Below are 19,297 nucleotides of genomic sequence, written 5' to 3' on the forward strand. Positions count from 1 at the left end.
TACAGGTATAGTTGTCTTAACAGTTTGGTTGGTTTATGTGTCGTATTATATATTTGTCATATTATTATAATTGTTTTAATATATCTAAATAAATAAAGACATGGGATGGAAATTAAAAATAATACACAGACATGTTTTATAGCATTTTATTACCAGCACTGGTCACATAATTGTTATAGTTCTTGTACAATATAAATAAATGTCGCCGATACAAAATACGAAATCAACTTGTTCTAAACTTTTGCACTATAGGACCTCAGTGCAGAGTCATGTCCGAGATACATTTCCTAGCCGAGACGATAATAAAAAAGTGAAACTACCAATTTTAAATACTAATCCTATATTTACAGTAGGGCTTATTAAATAATTGAATAATGTTTAAATAAGATTCGTAGCAAGCGCTTCCAATGACTTCAGTTGCAATAGCAGACCAAAGCTTTACATCTAATAGAGAAAATTACGAATTAACCGTTGGAGTCGTAGCTTAGAAAGATGGAAGGAAAGCTAGAAGAATGAAGCTAAAGTAAAAAATGGTAAGCGTATGACTCAAACGGGAATTCTCCTATCAAATAATCATGTAGTTAAGAGTCCTCGAAATATAAACAGTTGTATAGACATGTGCCACATCACAGAGGAACACAATGCGATGTAGTCAGACGTCTATACAATGCTACATACAAACCAAAATTCCAAAAAACTTTTGTAAATTAGAAATTCAATTTTGAATTGTAAAAGGTTACTTTTAAGAGGACCTCTTATTATGCGTCAATATAAAACTAAATTACTCACTAGCTAATCCTATATTTACAAATTACAAGAAGGCAGTGTCAACCACGAAGCTGGCAAGATTAGAAAAAAAAACATATTTTCTAAATTTTAATATGGCTTTCATTTAAAATTATTCGGAAAATGGTAATCATTTGTTGACGAGTTCAGTAGGTATGCGATAAATAGTGGAGACTGTAACTTTACTATCACGGTATGACATAAAAAAGTCTTACAAAATATAATTCTGAATTAATTTAGAGAGTATTCATTACAAACTAAAAACGAACACAAAATAGGAAATATTATTGCAAAAAACATTGCACGAGTATTGTTATAAGTAGACCATGCAATTAAAACTAACAAAATCGACGCTATCTTCACACTAGACGATTGAAAACACTTAATATCACAGTTTCCAATACATTTAGGACATATTTTAGAGAATCGTAACGTATAGTTCGTTACTATGAAATTGTCAATATTTGCTTTGTGACCATCGACATCTAAATGGCACTCTTCAACTGGTGACAAAACAATTTCTACTGTGAGTTACACATTCGATACCTCTCTTGCCTCGTTGGCTTTGATACATCTCATGTATCAACATCAACATGTATGGTAATATCGAAAGTGGTTGTATTATTATGCTATAGTAACTATTATGCTTATTCTCCGATGTCGTTGTCTATGCGTGAAGATCTGATGCCCGATTTGCCGGTCCATGGGTATACTTCGGGGCAGGGTTGACACGTCCTCATGTATCTGACTCCGGATTTGTGCCAGAGGTTGCACACTTTAGGGTTGTTACATTTCTTCGGCCGGTCCTGGAAATGGAAATGCATATTTTTTACAATATTTCTTCAAATATGATGAACCTCTAATATACGTTAACCGTTAAATGTTTCAAAATAAATACCTTGACTTTATGGAAATCATAATGATCCTATATTGCAATAAAATATTTACGTGACATAAAACTCTGATACAAAATACCACGAACCTGGTAGTTACACTGGAACGGTTGGAAGTTGTTGAGTCTGCTGATGGGCGTGGGGTCTCTCACCCACTGCAGCGCTTGCCAGTTGGTGACGATCCACACGTCTTTCATCTGGTTGATGAAGTCCAGGAACATGATGAAGCCCTCCTTGTGGTGGGGCTGTGTGAACCACGCTGCGTGGTAGTAGAGACCGAAGGGAGCCCTGAAATTATTAGAATGTTTGGTTAGAATTTGAACATTCATTATAGTACTGTATGAGAAATCGTATTCTTGATTGTATTACATTTAATGTTACTTTATATCATTTCTCTTTAATATGAGTAAAATATTTGGAACTTACCTATTGGTAGTATAATGTCTGTCAAAGTTCTTCAAGATCATCTTGTATACGTTCTCGGCTTCGGGAGGGTTGGCACAAGCGTCACCCATAGAACAACGGCCTCCGTTCAGATCCTGCCACATCACCATAGGAACCTCCCATACACCTGGAATTATTGCAATCATAGCGTCAACATACTTAGAACAATTGGTATTCTTTGGTACTGTTACTGTAAGTCTAAGTATATTTTTATCGAATTATGAATAAATGAATAAACAATAGTCTTCTATAGATACCAAGTTTCTTTTAATAATTCATAGTTAACAACAAAATAATATTATGGTGTTTTTCGACACCTTAACCTTGATATACAGTATATAAAATAGCTTAGCTAATATTTACCTGGATAAGATTTCGTGGGGCACGGCGGGATCATGCAATCGTGGAACAATTTGTAGTCAAGAGTGTAAGGCCAGCTTGGTGGTCTGTTCTCATAAACTGGCAGCGATGAATCATAAGTGAAGTTAGCATCGTACAACATTTTGAACATCTTGTTACCACCGACGGAAAGGAAGGGTGCTCTCATGCCTCTAACGTCCTCAAGCTTGACACCACCGTACGCTGCCAAAATTTCTCTCTGGCCACCCACTTCCCTGTACCATTTCTTTTGGGAGAACTGTTCTCCAAAACTATGTCTAAAATTATAAAATTGTGTTAGTAGCGAAGTAATTGCGTATTAAGGAGATTAAGGTGAAAATTTTCGAGAAATAAAGAAAAGTTTTAAGGTTTGAACAAAGTAAAGAACAAAATTATAAAAGAAATCCAAAGAATAACTTAACGAAACAAAAATTAAAAACAGCAGACATGAGAGTAGCAGAAAATTTAAAAGTATTCAGAAATAGAAATCGTATAAAATTAAGTATTCGTTGTAGATGTTGTGGGTGCATAAACTGTTGGGGTGTGGTGCAATAACTGTGCGGTAGTCGTTGAACTTACGAAATTGTGTGTGATGCCATCTCGTGTCCGGCTGAGTACAGGTTCTGTACTTGACTGTAATCGGTCCATTCGTGGGACACGTAAAACGTTGCGGATATCGGACAACCATTGGGGTTGACGCGACCCTTCTCAAACAGGTCGGCGTACAGACCCTTGTTCAGATCGTTTACAGAGTCGTCGAAGGTCAGAAGAACAATCTGAGGCACCTGTTCCACCGGCAAGTCGCCTGTTGACGCGGGATGTAATGTGCGTGTGGGTGTGTGAGTTGTGCCAGGAAGAGGAAGAAAGAGTAACCAGGTTTGAAGAAGGATGGAAGAGTTGAGGAAGAGAAAAAAATAAAAACGATTAGTGTCACATAATATACGATAAGATAGTTTTATAAATACATACTATATACTTATATAGATGGCCATAAATACCCTGTTAGTGGCAAACCTGAGTCTACCAAAGATGCCGATAGGTTCAAGGATAATTTTTTTGCTCATAAACTTACGAAACTGTATGAGAGCCAAATTCATGGCCATCTGCATAAAGATTCTGCACTTGACTATAGTCAGTCCACTCGTGGGAGACGTAGAAAGTGCCGGTTATCGGGCAGCCATTCGGATTTTTCCGCCCCCTTTCAAAAATTTCTTCGTAGTACATTTTATTCAAATCGTTCACAGCATCGTCGAATGTTATCAAAACTATTTGTGGGACTTCGTGGACAGGTAAGTTTCCTAAGTCACAAATACTCTTTATAATAACCATTTATGTAAACGTTAAAACTTCACATTATACAGAAATACTACTTTAAAGGACAACATGAAGATCCCGGTGTAAAATAGTATTAGAAACAAACATAATTATTTCTACCACATGTGAGCGTTCAGAATGTCATTATATCATTAGATCTTTATTAACAATATGACTGGAAGCTCAGTCTCAGCTTAGTTGTTAGAAACAGGCTCAGGTGCATGAGACTAATAACATTACTGGAAAAATAATACAACGTAACAACGTTCAACCCCATCAGGTATTCAATGAGTATTTTCATCACAACGTACCAGGAATTTCCTTGCCACCGCAGTAACAGTCGGGCAAAAGACAGACGTCCTTCCTACACTTGGCAGCGGTCTTGTCAGGAGTGGGCTGCGGGTACACTGGGTCAGGTCGGCTCGGTGGGTGGGCATAGATGTCAACAAACTCCGTGCTCTTGGAGACAATAGCCGTTGATGGTTTCAAGGTCGGTCGGCTGCGGCTGCTCAAGAGAAAAATGTTTTAGATTATTTGAAGATAAATGCTAAGGTGCTTAGAGAAGTGCGTATAAGTATGAAATGAAGTGCAGGGATGATGTTGATGCTAATATATTATCTTTATCAAAAAAAAAAATTAAGAAAAAACCTTCATAATCATTTTAATAATTGTGATTTGATTTAAATTTGAGTTAAATATGTCTAAGCCAATAAAGATAAATATCAAATAATTTTAGTAAGAAGACAAAAAGAATTGAAAATGAAATGGATGATTGTGAATTTGTGTTCAGTTCTAACGTTGGTGGTGTTCCTCGGTTCGGGGCTGGCTGTGGCGACTGCGAGTCGCTTGCGGTGGAGTAGTGAGCTGAGCCGCGGCCTCGGGTGCTGGTCGGTCTGCAAAGTGTAAATTAACGATTTAATACAAAATCCTCTCATCTATCCCGTAGTTAGTATGCGTGAATTTAAAGACGAAGCATTTTCAAAATCTTTTAAAAATTTTGACTGTTTAATTTAATAAATCAGTGATGTATTTAATTTAGAAAATGAATGATTGAAACTTTAATGTTCAGACGTGGCTCTATGATAATCAGTTTAATGATACCACAAATATGTTAATAACAGTGTTACACAACATGCACTAGCGTACCAAACAAGAACACATTTCGATACACTTATGATACAGGTGCACTTAGTTCTAATGATGAGTTCGCAATGTGGTGCAATACGATTACGTGAAGCTGCATTGAGGAACTTGCTACCAAAATAGCTTATTTTCACAACTACAAACATTCCACAAACTACACAAAATACCAATAGTGTGCAGGAAATGGAAAGGTCGCGTCAGGAGTTAACAATTCAGAAATTCAACTCAACCGACATGAAGTCCCCCAATGAGAACAGTATGTTAAGCGAAAGAGTTTAGATGTAGGTGCTATTAAACGATTGTCGGATAGATGTTTGACTTCATGCTAGTTACTCGCGAGGCGGAAAATAAGGATGTTTTTATTAAACGAAGCCTCCACCCTCAATAAGTAATGTGAGATAACTTCAGGCTGCTTAGACTACTGGCCGGCGAGTTTGTACCTCTGGTATTTGATTTCGTTGCATTTTGGATTCGCTTGCAGACTGTTGTCTGATGAGCATTTGGACGACGATTGGTAACTCCTGCGCCCACCTCCTGGGTTTGTCGCAGCTAACTTAATGGCGGGATTGACTCGTGAGGCTCGCGGTGGAAAGGATATGCTTTTAGTCGTCGAAGTAGTCGGTTCAAACTTCAAAGTCGTTGTCGATTTCGTAGTACTTGTCGTAGATGCGATTTCGCTCTCGACGTTGTTATGTCGTACTTCAGTCTCAGTCGTAGCTTTATCCTCCACAAGAGATTGAGTCGGTTCAATTACTTCATCATTAAGTTCACTATCCCGATTGCTACTTTCAGTAGAGGGGGCATCGTTAATAATATTTTTGAACTTAAATGAGGCTTCATTTTCTGGTTTGCTAGTTATAAAACTACTGAATTTAGATTGGTACGAGTCCCTACTTGGTATATTTCTGAAGTCATTTGTTGAGCTTTGTATTGGCATAGGAGATGTGGGTACGTTAGCGTATGTGAACGGTGTACTACTCATAGTTGCCATAGTCGTTGTTGTTGATGAAAAATCTTTCATTTCGCGCTCTTCCTCAGTGAAGCTAATAGATTCAGCACTTGGAGTGACATACCGGCTAACGGGTGCCTCTGTTATTATTTGCAAACGCTTCACATTACTGCGCAAAGGTTTTTCATCCACATACTTGAACGGCTTCTTCTGGAATCCTATATTGACTACCTCATCTTCATTTCTTTGTGAAGGTGTAGTAGGTTTAACAGTTGTAGTTGATGTAGTTGTTGAAAAGTCTTCAACAACCTGAAGTGGTTCGGTGGAACTAACGAAATTATTCAAAAATGCTTTAATGACGGTCTTAACTTTACCATTAAATATTTCTGTAGTTTGATCTGGGACAACCTCGTCCTCTAGACGATAACTGTAATATGAAGGTTTACGTGCAATTTTTTGTTTCTTGTTATTACGATTCCTGATATGTCTGCGTGTAGTTGTTGTCGCTACGGTTGTGGATGTAGTAGAGGTAGTATAATCACGTGTATCACTAGTTCTGTACGAATTGCGTAAATTGTCTAACGTTTTAAAAGGTGAAACAGTAGGCTCGTTCCAAGTGTATTCAGATCTATCGTACTCCTTTGTCGGTAGTTGCTCATTGAGCGTATTATTTAGAGGTACAGTTGATAACTCAATGGCATGAGCATTTCGCAAACCAGTCTCAATTAATGCTTCTGTGTTAATAGAATTCTCTGTGGAGTCAACAATTTCTTGATTCTTTGCAACAAACGGAGTCGGTCGAGTATTAGCGGATTTTATGTAATATTTTGTCGTAGTCGTTGAGGGTGTGGTGGTGGTTCGAATTCTAGATTTTACTACTTTTGGTCTACTCGTTGGCCTTACGTAAACAGGAATATCGTATTCATCTTCACTATTGTCAGGGCCGTAGTCGTTCCTACGCATTGAGCTCTCGGAAGATGATACATATTTGCTATCAGACTCAACTATTGGCTCCTCCGATACATCTTCACTATCACTACTCTTATCTTCATAATACCTATCAGGCAGCCTTTGCCTACTATTACTACTACTGCCTTCTTGACTATTAGGTTTGCGAGCTTTATCAAAATCTTCTAAAGGTCGCGTTAGAACAGTCAACGTATAAGGATTATTGGCATTATTAGGATTACGCCTGATTGAAAAACCAGATGTTAGTGACACTTTTTTATTATTCCTACTAGACTTGGATCTTACCACTTCCACATTATTACTATTGTTAGTCACTTCAGAAGAACGTCTTGATGAGGTTGGATGAGTTTCTGTCGTGGATATTGTCTCTTTTAATCTATAAACGTTGTCAGTCTTTTCAAAAGGTTTGGCAAGGGAGGAAAAGTTTATGATAGGTGCTGACGTGGTAGGAGCCGACGAACTAGTCTCGTCAGAAGGTTTTGAAGAGGATTCAGGAATTGGACTTTCATCTGTGGATGATCTGTTGAATACAAAGCAAAAAAATCTTTCTAATTGAAGCTCTAAAATAATACTACTTAGATAAATATTTATTTTAAAAGGCGTACAACTGTCTCATTTGCGTATTACATTAGTTTAGTTAGTGAAACGGAAACAAGTTAAAATATTTTGTTTAGTATTCATTGCTGAGACAGAGATAAAGATACCACAAAAGCTACAAAATTATTATGTCAATATGTATAAAAAGAGATAGAAAAGTAAGAACTGATAAAATACCACAATCAGATATTGAAATGAAATTTGAAACAACCTTAAGACCGATACAAAGAGAAGACAGAAATTAGTAAAAGTTAGAAGTTTGAATCAGTTCAAAGGTTGCAAATGAAAGATGAAAATATAAAATGTGATATAGATGGTAAGTGTTGATGAATTTTGGTATTATGATTGAAGCTGGGATGATTTTACTTGTAGTTTCGTTCTTTTGTAGTACCTTGGGCTATATCGAGACGGGGTCATTGCTTCAGTGTAGGGTGCTGTAGTAGGGCGTTGTGTGGTCGTGCTGGTGCTAGTAGTGGGAGGAGTAGTGCTTAAAGTGGTGGCTTCGTACAAAGTCGTCCTCACGCTGCTCGGGTTATGATCATATCCCAATTCATTACCTTCGCCCCTGAATCGTAGGCAATATTTCCATGTTAATTGGATTCGCTAATTTTACACTTGGCGTCACTAATTAGATTAAATACATTATTCTTAAAATTAAGTTGTTTGATGGATTTACGAAACTTACCTTGTCGAATGGCGAATTGGTGCTTGATATTGGTTTTGGTTGTTTATCTGGAAATACATTACATTGTTATGAAAAAAACTGTACTACTGAGATTCTACTTTATTAGATATTATTTTCTATAAGTAAGATAATAATTCTTCAATTTAAAAAAAATACAGTCGTAGTAAAGCAATGTCTTTACTGATTTATCGATACAGAAACATTTTTAAATACCTGCGGTTGAATAAGTTCGTCATCGTAGTCTACTGGTGAAGGCCTTGGAGTGTAAGTCTCAACAGGTCTTCTGGCAGGAGCTGGTGGTGGAGTTCCTCTGTACGTCTGCTGCACAGCTGGGCGGAGCGAGGCCGTGTTATATTGTTGAACGTAGTCTGCCAATACCAGTTAGTGTGTTACGTGCGTGAAGTTATGAGGTTACAGAGGTCATGTGCGTAAATATTGGTATAATAGGTTTAGAAGATAGTCTTAATGTGGAAAGAGTGTTTCTAGAAACGATTCCATGATAACCATTAAGTTCTAGATTAAGATTTCCTTGGAATTAATCAGAAAAAATATAGGTATTAATGGAAGTTAAAACCTTAGGGATTATAAAGTAATTGGATGACATATTTTACAATTCTTACAAATGTACATTATCCGTTAATTTTATGTAAAGTAAGGTCTTTAGATATTAGAGGTAATAGTCCCATTTTAAAAAGTTAGTTTATTGATTTCGTTAAAAATCCAAATAACCAAAGATTTTTAAATATAGAGTTTATCGAAATATTTATTTATAGAGTTATCAAAACCATTGTAGTACCTATTAAACTTGAAATTAAATAAATTTTATTATACATCTATGATTGTATGTCGTCTCATGCAAATATCCTCCAGAAAGTTGAATGAAATTGATCAATATCTAATCGTATTTACATTTAACATAAAGAAAAAAAGTTTAACCAATATCCTGAAGGTAATGTTACCTGTATCTTTATACAATTCACCGTCTTCATCATACACCGCGTAGAAGGGATCGTATTGGTCAGGGCTGTAGTTCTGAGATCCATTGTACAACATCTTCGGACGAGGACTTGCTGAATAGGAGACTGGAGCTACACTTTCTGTCGGTTCCAAGCTAAAAATACCATTGCTTCTGTTGAAAATCTCATTACAACAAACACACTAATAAAACAAATTCAAGATGTATTTACAGTTTCTGCGATATACAAAGCCAGGGTCAGTCTTTTCTACAGTCATGGTCTACAGTCGTGTTAGGTAAGTCAAAATACGTTTAGTGCGATAGACATAAGTACCGAAGAAGTTCTGTACAGAAAGTAAGTTAGTTGTGGCAGGAGTCCTCTAGTAAACATCACAGTTAGTACTACAACTTTGTGCTCTTCTAATTACCTGTTTGTTTTATCGTCATGTTTAGTCTTTGTAAATCTAGTCTCTTGGTTGTGGCTGTCGTGAGGAGTTGTCAATTTCATTTGGGCAACAATATTTGGATGTCTTATTCTTCCTCTTGTCTTATCTTCTTGAGAATTTTCTGTGAGAGTAGTCGGCTTAGCTAACCTATGCCTAACAGTATAGGGACGCAAAGTCGTTTGATTCAAATATTTAGGTGGTCTAACAGTGTTAGGGCCGTTCTGAGTAACTGGTCTTCTTATATGCATAACAGTTCGGTTGCGAGGCATATGGTGTATTATTTGGTAGTTGGATATTTCAGGACGAATCAAAGTATTCGGTGTCGGAGATCCGTAGTCTACCAACACGGGAATGGGAATCTTTCCATTTATATTTTTGGTGAAATCTTTCAAAGGAGCTTTCGTGACAATAGATACATCGTTGTGATTCTTAGTGGCACTTTCAGGTTTGTATTTGATCGGCACTCTAGTGGGCTTTGGTTTAACATTTACGGATACATCATCATCTTCATAGCTATCTTCATATTCTTTGTAGTTTTGCGCCATGGGTGGTCTCTGTGGTTTCACTTCAGTACTTGGCATATATTTTGGTTTTACTGCAGGTTCATAGTAATATTGTTCCTCGTCGTCATCATAGTAATAGTCATTCATTTCTGGAGAAGGTTTTGGAATAGGTCTACGTTTAGGCGGAGCTTTTGTGGTGGTTGTGATGGGACTTTTATTTGTGTATGCAGCATTTTGATGATTGCTATAATTTTTAACCGGCGGCATCTGAGTGGATTTTATCGCTTGGGCAAACAAATTCTCAAGGTTTTGAATATTTTTTGGCGTACTTGGTTTGTATGAAACGGAATGGAAAGGAATAGATTCAGTTGACGGATTTTTCCAATATTGTTGCAAAGCTGAGAGTTGTTCAAGAGCTAACGTCGTCAAGGGTTTAGGGGTGGACTGTTTCAATATAATATGGGCGTTGTGGGGCTTGATAGAAGATACTAAATACGGTTTAGCTGTTGCTACAATTTGAGGATGAAGTGCTACAATTTTTTCGGGCTTTACGAGATACTGATGTTTTGGCGTCGACACCAATATTGGTGCACCTGTCCCAGCAATCAACAAGTAAGGTTTTGCAGTAACAGAATACGAGTGTTGGTTTTCACCCTTGGTTTTTGTATCTTGATTAGGTTTAGGCGTGCTGCTTATTGGTCTACTGAAGCTGTAACTGATAGGTAACTGGCGATCGTCATTAAAATTTGGAGGTTTCAACTTTGGTCTGTTCGCTTCTAATGGAGTACCGGCAGTCTGCTGTACATACGCATTTGGACGGAAAGACTGTTGTTGCTGTATTTGTTGATTTTGGTTCGCTGGTTCTGGTCTCTGAATCACCTGATCGTAGGATTGAGCCTGTTTTATAGGAGCTGCTGATGGTCTCACACTGCTTACTACTATCGAGGATCCAGTTGGAACGGTGAACGGTTTTGGAGTACTCATACCCTCATAATTGAGTGGCGAACTCGGTCCTCTAGAGCCCAATTGTGATATCGTTGTCACTTCAATATTTTGCTTGTTTACTGTAGGAGGTCGCGGTTTAGTATTAGCATTAGGAGAATACTGTCCATTACTTATCTTTGTCAAATATGCATCAAAGTCAAAGTTGGGATTAGCGAATGGATTTTCTATTTCTTTGTATTTGTAGCTAGGGTATGTGAATTCTCGGGGTGGTGCAAAGTCGTGATCGTCGTCGTCTTCTTCTTCGTCTTCTTCCGAAGATTCGTCCTCATCCTCATTAGAGTTACCTTCATCATCATAATCTTTATCATCTGAAGGTCTTTTACCAGCATGTGGTGGTAAAACCTTAACATTTCTTGTTGGTTGTTGATTATTTTGTGTCAGATGCTGGTTTTGTTGTTGATATTTATTTCTTTCTTGTTCTTTATTTCTATAATGTTCTTGAGGTCTTGGCGATGTTGGCACTGGGACAGGCTTTCCCGTTACAATAGTACTGGGATCATGAACTGAATCGGGAAATGAAATCGGATTGTGTTGATGATTTGCAGATGATGGTGTTGAATAAATCTGTGCTATATATTGCACATTACCTTGTGCAGGTTGAGCATTATTATAAAAACCACCAGCTAAAGCTGTAAACGGGTCATTGTTCAAAGAAGATATCGGTGGACTTTTTGTGATAATTTGTGTTGCAGAGTTAAGAGGATTATGTGGTTGACTAGATGGATCAGGTAAACTAGGCTTAAATACTATTTGCGATTGAGAATTGCCTGACTGGTAAGCTAAAAAAGGATTGGCGGTAGAATATACATTGTTATTATACTGTGGACGACGTGTATCATAATAGTTATTATTGTTTAAATTATTATTATATGATTGCTGGTATCTAGCACTGTGGACATTGGGATTATGTTGTGGTTGATGGTATTGGACAATTTTAGCCGGCTTTACTAAGGCCCAATTCTTTCCAGGAGCTTTGTATCCATCTTTGTAGTAATATCTAATTTGTCTTTTTCCTCGTTCAGTTTCATCTAGAGATGCACCATCGTCAATATCAGTATCTATTTCAAAATACTCCATTTCTTCGCCACTGTCACTTCTTTTAGACATTTCTTCTGGTTTAGTAGTACTAGAGCTAGTTTCATTAACGGTTAAGTCTTTTCCTACTACTTCCCTTTTCTTCCTTAAGACTGGTTTTTCAGTCAAGTCATTAGTAATAATTTCATTCGTCTCAACGTCTAATTGTCTGTCATTAGAAGAGTCAGTCACGCTGTCACTTTTGTCTTCACTGCAAAAATCACAATGTCTATTAATGTATGCTCTTAGTAGTCGAAATCGTCTTATGAGATACTTATCTTGCAACTTACCTGTAAGATTGTGGCGCTGGTGTGACAGTAGCAGTTCGTCGCTCATCGACTTGGGAGCCGAATGAGAAGGAGCCTATTTTACCGCTATTTTGAGGAATAGATGCAGGAATGATGTTAGAGTTCAGATTTCTTCCAGTATTGATTGGCTGAGCTGCATAACCATCTCTGTCTTTTTGTACTTGTCCAATGGTTGCGGGCTGTCCTCTGTAAACTCGCTGTTGTCGGTCACTTTCAATTTCTTCGACTGGTGGTAGGTCATCTACTTCTGCGTAAAGTTGTTGTTGCTGTAATGAGAGATTGTAGAGAGAGATTAGTATTAGCTTGCCAGTCATATAACTCATTATTTTTGCTGGTTTCTCAGTTTATTTTGTACCTTTTCGTATTCTTGTCGGCTGAATTTAGGCTGTCCTCTTGAGGTGACGACCGGATTCGGCTGGGCTCGCGGTGGTGGCGGCGGGGGTGTGCGGCGGGGTGGTGGAGGAGGAGGTGGCGGTGGGTCACGTTCGTTGATCCGCTCCAACTCTTCACCACCAACCGCGCTGGTGCCGTCACAGCCTACATTGCGCGGCCAATCACACGTTTGGAGCTCGTGGCTGGAATAAAAACGATGGTAATTTTAATTATCTTTTTGTCTTTTTAGTGATTAAAAATTTCGACTTCAAATGTTGCAAAGTCTCTAACGTAACAATTTTCCCTGCCAAAGACCTTAAAAGCATGCAACACAAAGATTTCAATATTGTTAACGTTTTATTCATTATCTTCATTAAAAATTTACTTTTTACATGTGAATTTCTCACGCGTAACACGATGTTTCCATATGTCACGACAACGATCTCGACTTTTAGTATGTTTGTACAAAGTTACCTACCATACTAACATGGCGTCATTTGATAGTATTTTCTCATTATAAAAAACTGAATCATGCAAGATCTTACATGGAAAATATGTCTAAGGCAAATAAAAAAACAGCTACAAGCAACGCGATCTAAGCAAGTTACGACTTTTATTAATTTGTATCTGCTAGCTTTACACCTGCGGCTTTGTCTACGTTGAATGTACATGAAGTAGTTCCTGATCCTATAGGAATATCAGGATGCAAAATAAAATTTACTACTCTTAAAAAGGTGAGCTTACCGAAAGTAAAAGATTTTTTCAAATCCATCCAAACGGTTGAATCTTTATAATATTAGAATAGTGCTTAGTAAACGACTCCTCACCTGTACATAAGGCCACCAGTACATGACTCGAGTAAAGCGCCGCCAAACACGCAGACATAGTACAATGTGCAGTCGGTGGGATGTGGGTAGTAGCCGAATTCTTCGGGGCAGTCGAAGTCAACGTCCCGCTTAATGTCGGCAGCGACGGGCACGCTACGGACCGGGCCGGATCGGGACCGCGACCGGTCGGATTGGGCGCCGAAGCATTCTGGAAAGAGAATTTGGAATTTAGTTTTGGAAATAAAAAGAAAAATATACATACATAAAGGTTAAATAACACAATTCTATGTATATACATTCGTGTCATTGCCATCGCTTTGATATTGATTCATCATCATCATCATCATCATCAGCCGAGAGACGTCCACTGCTGAACAAAGGCCTCCCCTTATATCGATTAATGTCCTTTAATCGACTTTTCGAATTTAATCTGTTTAGTTCTATAATTCTATAACTATATATACGAACTGTCATGATAATTTCCATATAATATAGATATCGCAATCTTCAGAAAAACTCTTGATTCGCAGTATTCATTTAGAACAAAAATGTTCAGAATATACCTAATTAAATTTAACTGAAATAATTGCTCTAGTTCAGCTCGCATTTAACAATCACCAATTTGTAATAAAGTTACCCCACGCAATAAGTATTTCGGTAAACGCAACATAATAAAACAATTTATTAAATTGAGGCCTATTCGAATAAACGATTGTAATTAAATTATCGATTGCAATAGTACAACACACGATAAAACCACAGGCTGCAAATGTTATATGAAGCTGTTGCAAGTAGTTGCAATATCACGACCAACGCAATGCTTGATACACTTTAAGATAACCGCATACTAATTCGGATAATGAGCTGAAACCACGGCTGAGCATTATGATCGTGTTTAAGTAGGTATTAAAATTGTTAGGCGAGTAGAGGTGATTTATGTTTCTATAGTGTCGATAAAAATCGAAAATGTGCTGCCAATTGCTATTCAAGAAAGAAAAAAATCGAAAATACTTTTAATAGTTAAGTCACTTTACATGTAAACTATTTAGAATCTAGTTATAAATCGGACATCCGAAAAGTTAATAACCATTTTTTCCGGATAAGTAAATAACCCTAAGCAACGTTTATATATAGGCAACTTTAAACACATAAGTAGGCAAGTACTGCTTTCAATACCACCCATGGCATGACTCCCATATACGTACGAAAAGTGCGACTAAAAATACGTACTTTAAGCAAAAAAGAATATGATTATACAGCTAATTCAATTGTGTAATAGGAAATCATAGTAACAATGGAAATTGTGATTTTTATCCACATTCTTAAGGTACATAATGAAGGAACACATGATTGGTAATTAAGACGCCGTCGGTAACGTTTTATTACGGAACTTGATGTAATAATATTGTATAATCTTACATCGGTTTGTTGGTAATTAGTAAATGTACAGGCCATTGAACATTGTATTTCACATACATGAGGTTTTTGCTTGCTTACAAAGATTATGAAGTAACCTCGGATTAGAGTCGGAAATTATGGTACTAAAAATTATAATACAACCGAAAATATCGGAGCGTGTAAATTAAGGTGACCCATACTCATCACAAGTCTCTAAAAACTGCCAAAAGACTGTTAACTTGGCTACTAGAAAGAGATTTCTGTCTAAAGGTGTCTTTTGTTTCAATAATAATTGAAGAATTACTTTATACACAATATCTCGAGATTGGTCATTAATCATCATTGTCTAATCTCATATGCGATGCAAGCAGTAAGAAAACCCCTCAACCCTGTTACGCCGCCTAAGGAGCGGCTAACTAGTTCCGCGCGCACTATATACCTAAGTTTACCGTCTTGGCTCTTTGAGTCCCATATAACTTTTATAGCGTTTCACTCCAACAAACATAGAAACAGAATTAACATATTTGTCTTAAATTCTCATGGCCATGTTATCAGTATTGTGAAAAGGCACCGAGACTTAAGAACTGTTATCTTAATCGCGAACAATTTTGTCACGTTCTCATTGTATCACGAATTACGTGGGATTTGGGACAACGAGCGAATCTCGCGCATGCTTTGAAATATTAAAAGCTTATGAGCGCTGATTTTTTAATATTTTGTAAGTGTTGACCAATTTTAGAGTTGTATCTGAAACAAGAATCGTATCCTATGAAGTCATACACATGTAGTTCTTCGGGTTCGATAGATACTTGGTTTGACAAAAATATATACATATACAAATACTATCTTTAATTAGGTAGATATTAAATCCTGGTTCAATCAGTACTTAAATTTAATTAGGTGCTAGAATCTAACTATGCAAATACCTAATCCTTGAATCTACGCATATGCACACATAATTATCTTAATTTATATCCTTATACTCACTAAGTATACAGGTAATTTGATTATTAAAATAGTGCCTACTAAAATATCATGTATTGTTTGTATTTAATAATACAAATCTATAATATAGGTACCTACCAATCTGATTCCTGACATAAGTAGCTTATAAAATAATATTCATTGATCAAATCTAACTTTCAATCAATCAAAAATGATTCACAACACCTAAAAAACAAAGTACAAATCAGAATACAATGACAGAACAGGTAGAAATAACAAAACAATATAATAATTATCCTCCAAAGGTAATAAGGCAGTCTTATCTAGATAAACCACCATCATACATTCGTTTTGCAAGACAACCTTGCATTTAAGACAACTACATACAATTTGCAACGAACAATAGTAATAGCAATATCGAACAAATGCCTGAGTTTCCCACAAGTAGCTAATATATTTGGTCAAACAAAAATGTGCTTTATTACTTGGATATAAAACCTACGTTTGTCGTGAGTTATTATGTCAGTGTCGACACACGACCGTCAAGATTCGGGCCGTGATCGGAGCACGCGCTCTAACGTATCCTAAGGCTTAGTGTTTACATATGTATAATTTTGATCTTTATCTTTAGCACGAGTAGGTTTAATATCGATGAATATCTATTTATTCGGACTAACGAGCTAAGTAATGGTTCTTAGATACATGCTATTCTTAGAACTGTTGATCCTTGCTTAATTACTTTTTTTTATTCAATACCTTATTTGAGTTTAATAACCTTCTCAATAGTAACAAGATCATTATTAAGACATTTTTTATCAGATTATTTCTTACACTGAGCATGTAAAGCAAAAACACTGTCCGGATCGCACACAAAAAATCTAATAAACAACTTGAAGGTAGGTAATGCCATTTGTAATTTAGATCAGACAATCCAACGAACAATTATGTTCGCAAAGAATTCTATGACAAAAGAGCTGGAACAAGCCGCAATTACATTGAACGGTTGCGTCCAAACGACGGATGTAAAGCAGACACACGCCCATCCTAATGGTTAGCTAAACCATGACAAAACCGTGGGCAAAAAGCAACCAAGTATAGAATTAGCGAACAACGAAATCGACCCAGTTGCTGCAACGACCGGCTCTGCACACGCTTCAACTTATTAATCAATCAGCAGATCCCGGATCGTGGCTCCGGGTGTTGCAAAATGTAATAAATCCATAATTATGAGTCGTGGACGAACCATAGAAGCATGAGATCCATAATAATGTCTCGTTGTGTGGGAAATAGCCGGCAATAGGCGATTAATCTGCACATTGCAATATTACATGTTGAAATATTCTCCAAGCATTGTGTACGCTCAATGCTCTAAATAAACTCGAATCCGACGTTTCAAGATCGTTTGCTCCGACATTCTCGTGCGTTTCTTCCTATCCTACTACGATTGCGTTTCCATGTTTGTGAAATCAAAAAAGAAACTCGATGACTATTAGCCGATAACTACAGGATAGGTGTGGGCGGTATAACGTCGAATATCGCCAAGTGTTACTAACAATTTGCATTCTGCAGCCATGTTGAATGCATTTACGTACACCCACTATGATTACGAATTCCCAGCCACAGGTTTAAATTGCACATGAAACAAAACAAAAATCGCTATCTCTTTAATTAGAAAACGAACCAAAACACATAAATTCTGCGACACCTACATACAAACAGCCTGTTTCAAAGCGTACATTTTTCAATGACTGCCAGTTTCTAGGAAATAAATTGCCAAAGTATTGTCAAACAATAGAAAGAATGATCTGCGCAGGAAACTCTCAAGTACAAATGAAATATGTTTTCACAAACAATGCTTGAATTATGTGCGGCTCGGCGAAGTCATGCATCAAGTAAAATGAATGTGTGATCACCCCACGATCCGTGTTAACTGGTTGTATAAGATTTTCGCAGCGGGCAACAGTGTTGGAGCGGTGGGCCTAGAGGCCTAGAGGGACATGACGGCAGGATATGTATGGCGCCTCGTGGGAGGTAAATGGTCCAGGATCGTCAATAGGTGGGTGAACCGACTCCTAGGATGAGTAGGCGAGCACGGACAGACGTGATTGTATTGAATGATTTATGATATCTTTAATCTAGTAATGCTAATGTAGTTAATGCAAATAAGATCAAAAACCTAAAGAAAATAGTGTTGGATGTCCCTAGCGATTTATGTGCTCTTGACATGTAAATGGCGAGTGTAGAGATGTAAGATTTCAAAGTCAAGATATCTGAATAAAATAAAAAGATCGTTGATGCTGGTGGGATGAAGACACAAACACTACATTTAGCTTACACATAAAACCAAAAATCGTGCTTTAATAGTGTATTCATGGCAGTAGGTTATTGATCATCAAAACATTTGAAACTTGATCCGCCGTTGTAGCATCTTCAGACATTTCTAGACCAACAACATCAACGTCAGAGGTCAGTGTGTCATTATTATTAAACATTGCAACAATTATGATTCGTTTGCTCTGATATTAGGCAAGAGCAGAATTTTATGTTTGTTACACATGAACAATACATCAAAATCGTGATCGCGTGCCCTTTGTGGAGCGTTGACCTTTACGCCTTAATTCCTATCTGCAACCTATATCACTTCAGCAAACTGCCCATTCGTGGTGCGCCTGCACAATATAGATAATGATACGTCAAACCCAACCTTGGACCTCTCACTAACAATAAATTTAATATTAACAATAACAGACTCGTGGGCGATATTTTCGAATGTCTAAGCAATCCAATTTAGTTTGACAATCAATATTATCGCTTCGAAAATGTGTCAAACTATATCTGTTGTTAATCGAATGATGCATGATCCAATTAACTTCTAAATAATAATCGATTATTCGATTATAAATCAGCGAGTCGATTGAATCGGACGCTTAATTAAAGATGTTAAAAGTGAATGAGATAACTCGATTGAATTATTGAATAACGTCGATTACTCAACAATGCTACACTTCTGACATAACTGTGATTCTATATCAGTATCACAATAATAAAGATGTGACAGAGATATCTCAGTGCCTTTATAACTGTAAATGAAAGTCAAAATATAAGAATGATAAGACTAACTAAAAATGTGAATGAATAAAAATGTTATCTAATTGGAGTTATCGGTCACTTATCTGGTGTCACAGATCTAATATCTTTTGAAAAAGAGCAATAATCCTGTATAAGTTTAGAAAAAGTTAAAAGGGAAAATATATCAAGCATTGTCTTTTTCTACTATTTCTTCATCGTCTTTTTCTAAACGCCTTG

The 19,297-nt window shown here is 37.0% G+C and overlaps 1 protein-coding gene across 9 annotated transcripts in view; it reads right to left on the bottom strand.

Moving 5' to 3' along the window:
- Window positions 1-132: 132 nt before the first annotated feature.
- The window catches only part of LOC118279275 (uncharacterized), a 124,508-nt gene continuing 105,343 nt past the window's right edge, over window positions 133-19,297 (bottom strand). Inside the window, exons 2-17 of one of the 9 annotated variants that reach the window (XM_050698993.1) lie at window positions 13,649-13,856; window positions 12,805-13,024; window positions 12,432-12,715; window positions 9,542-12,352; window positions 9,118-9,269; window positions 8,372-8,526; window positions 8,159-8,205; window positions 7,865-8,038; window positions 5,399-7,396; window positions 4,613-4,708; window positions 4,127-4,320; window positions 3,574-3,799; window positions 2,487-2,779; window positions 2,106-2,250; window positions 1,769-1,967; window positions 133-1,592 (exon numbers count right to left, since the gene is read on the bottom strand). In XM_050698993.1, coding sequence (XP_050554950.1) covers window positions 1,434-1,592; window positions 1,769-1,967; window positions 2,106-2,250; window positions 2,487-2,779; window positions 3,574-3,799; window positions 4,127-4,320; window positions 4,613-4,708; window positions 5,399-7,396; window positions 7,865-8,038; window positions 8,159-8,205; window positions 8,372-8,526; window positions 9,118-9,269; window positions 9,542-12,352; window positions 12,432-12,715; window positions 12,805-13,024; window positions 13,649-13,856 — 7,361 coding nt within the window. In that variant the 3' untranslated portion in view covers window positions 133-1,433. Of the gene's footprint in view, window positions 1,593-1,768; window positions 1,968-2,105; window positions 2,251-2,486; window positions 2,780-3,080; window positions 3,307-3,573; window positions 3,800-4,126; window positions 4,321-4,612; window positions 4,709-5,398; window positions 7,397-7,864; window positions 8,039-8,158; window positions 8,206-8,371; window positions 8,527-9,117; window positions 9,270-9,541; window positions 12,353-12,431; window positions 12,716-12,804; window positions 13,025-13,648; window positions 13,857-19,297 lie in introns of all 9 variants that reach the window. The other 8 variants (XM_050698994.1, XM_035598922.2, XM_050698995.1 and 5 more) reach the window with 8 other exon arrangements.

This window comes from Spodoptera frugiperda, chromosome 15 (genome assembly GCF_023101765.2).
Source record: "Spodoptera frugiperda isolate SF20-4 chromosome 15, AGI-APGP_CSIRO_Sfru_2.0, whole genome shotgun sequence".
NCBI lineage: Eukaryota > Metazoa > Arthropoda > Insecta > Lepidoptera > Noctuidae > Spodoptera > Spodoptera frugiperda.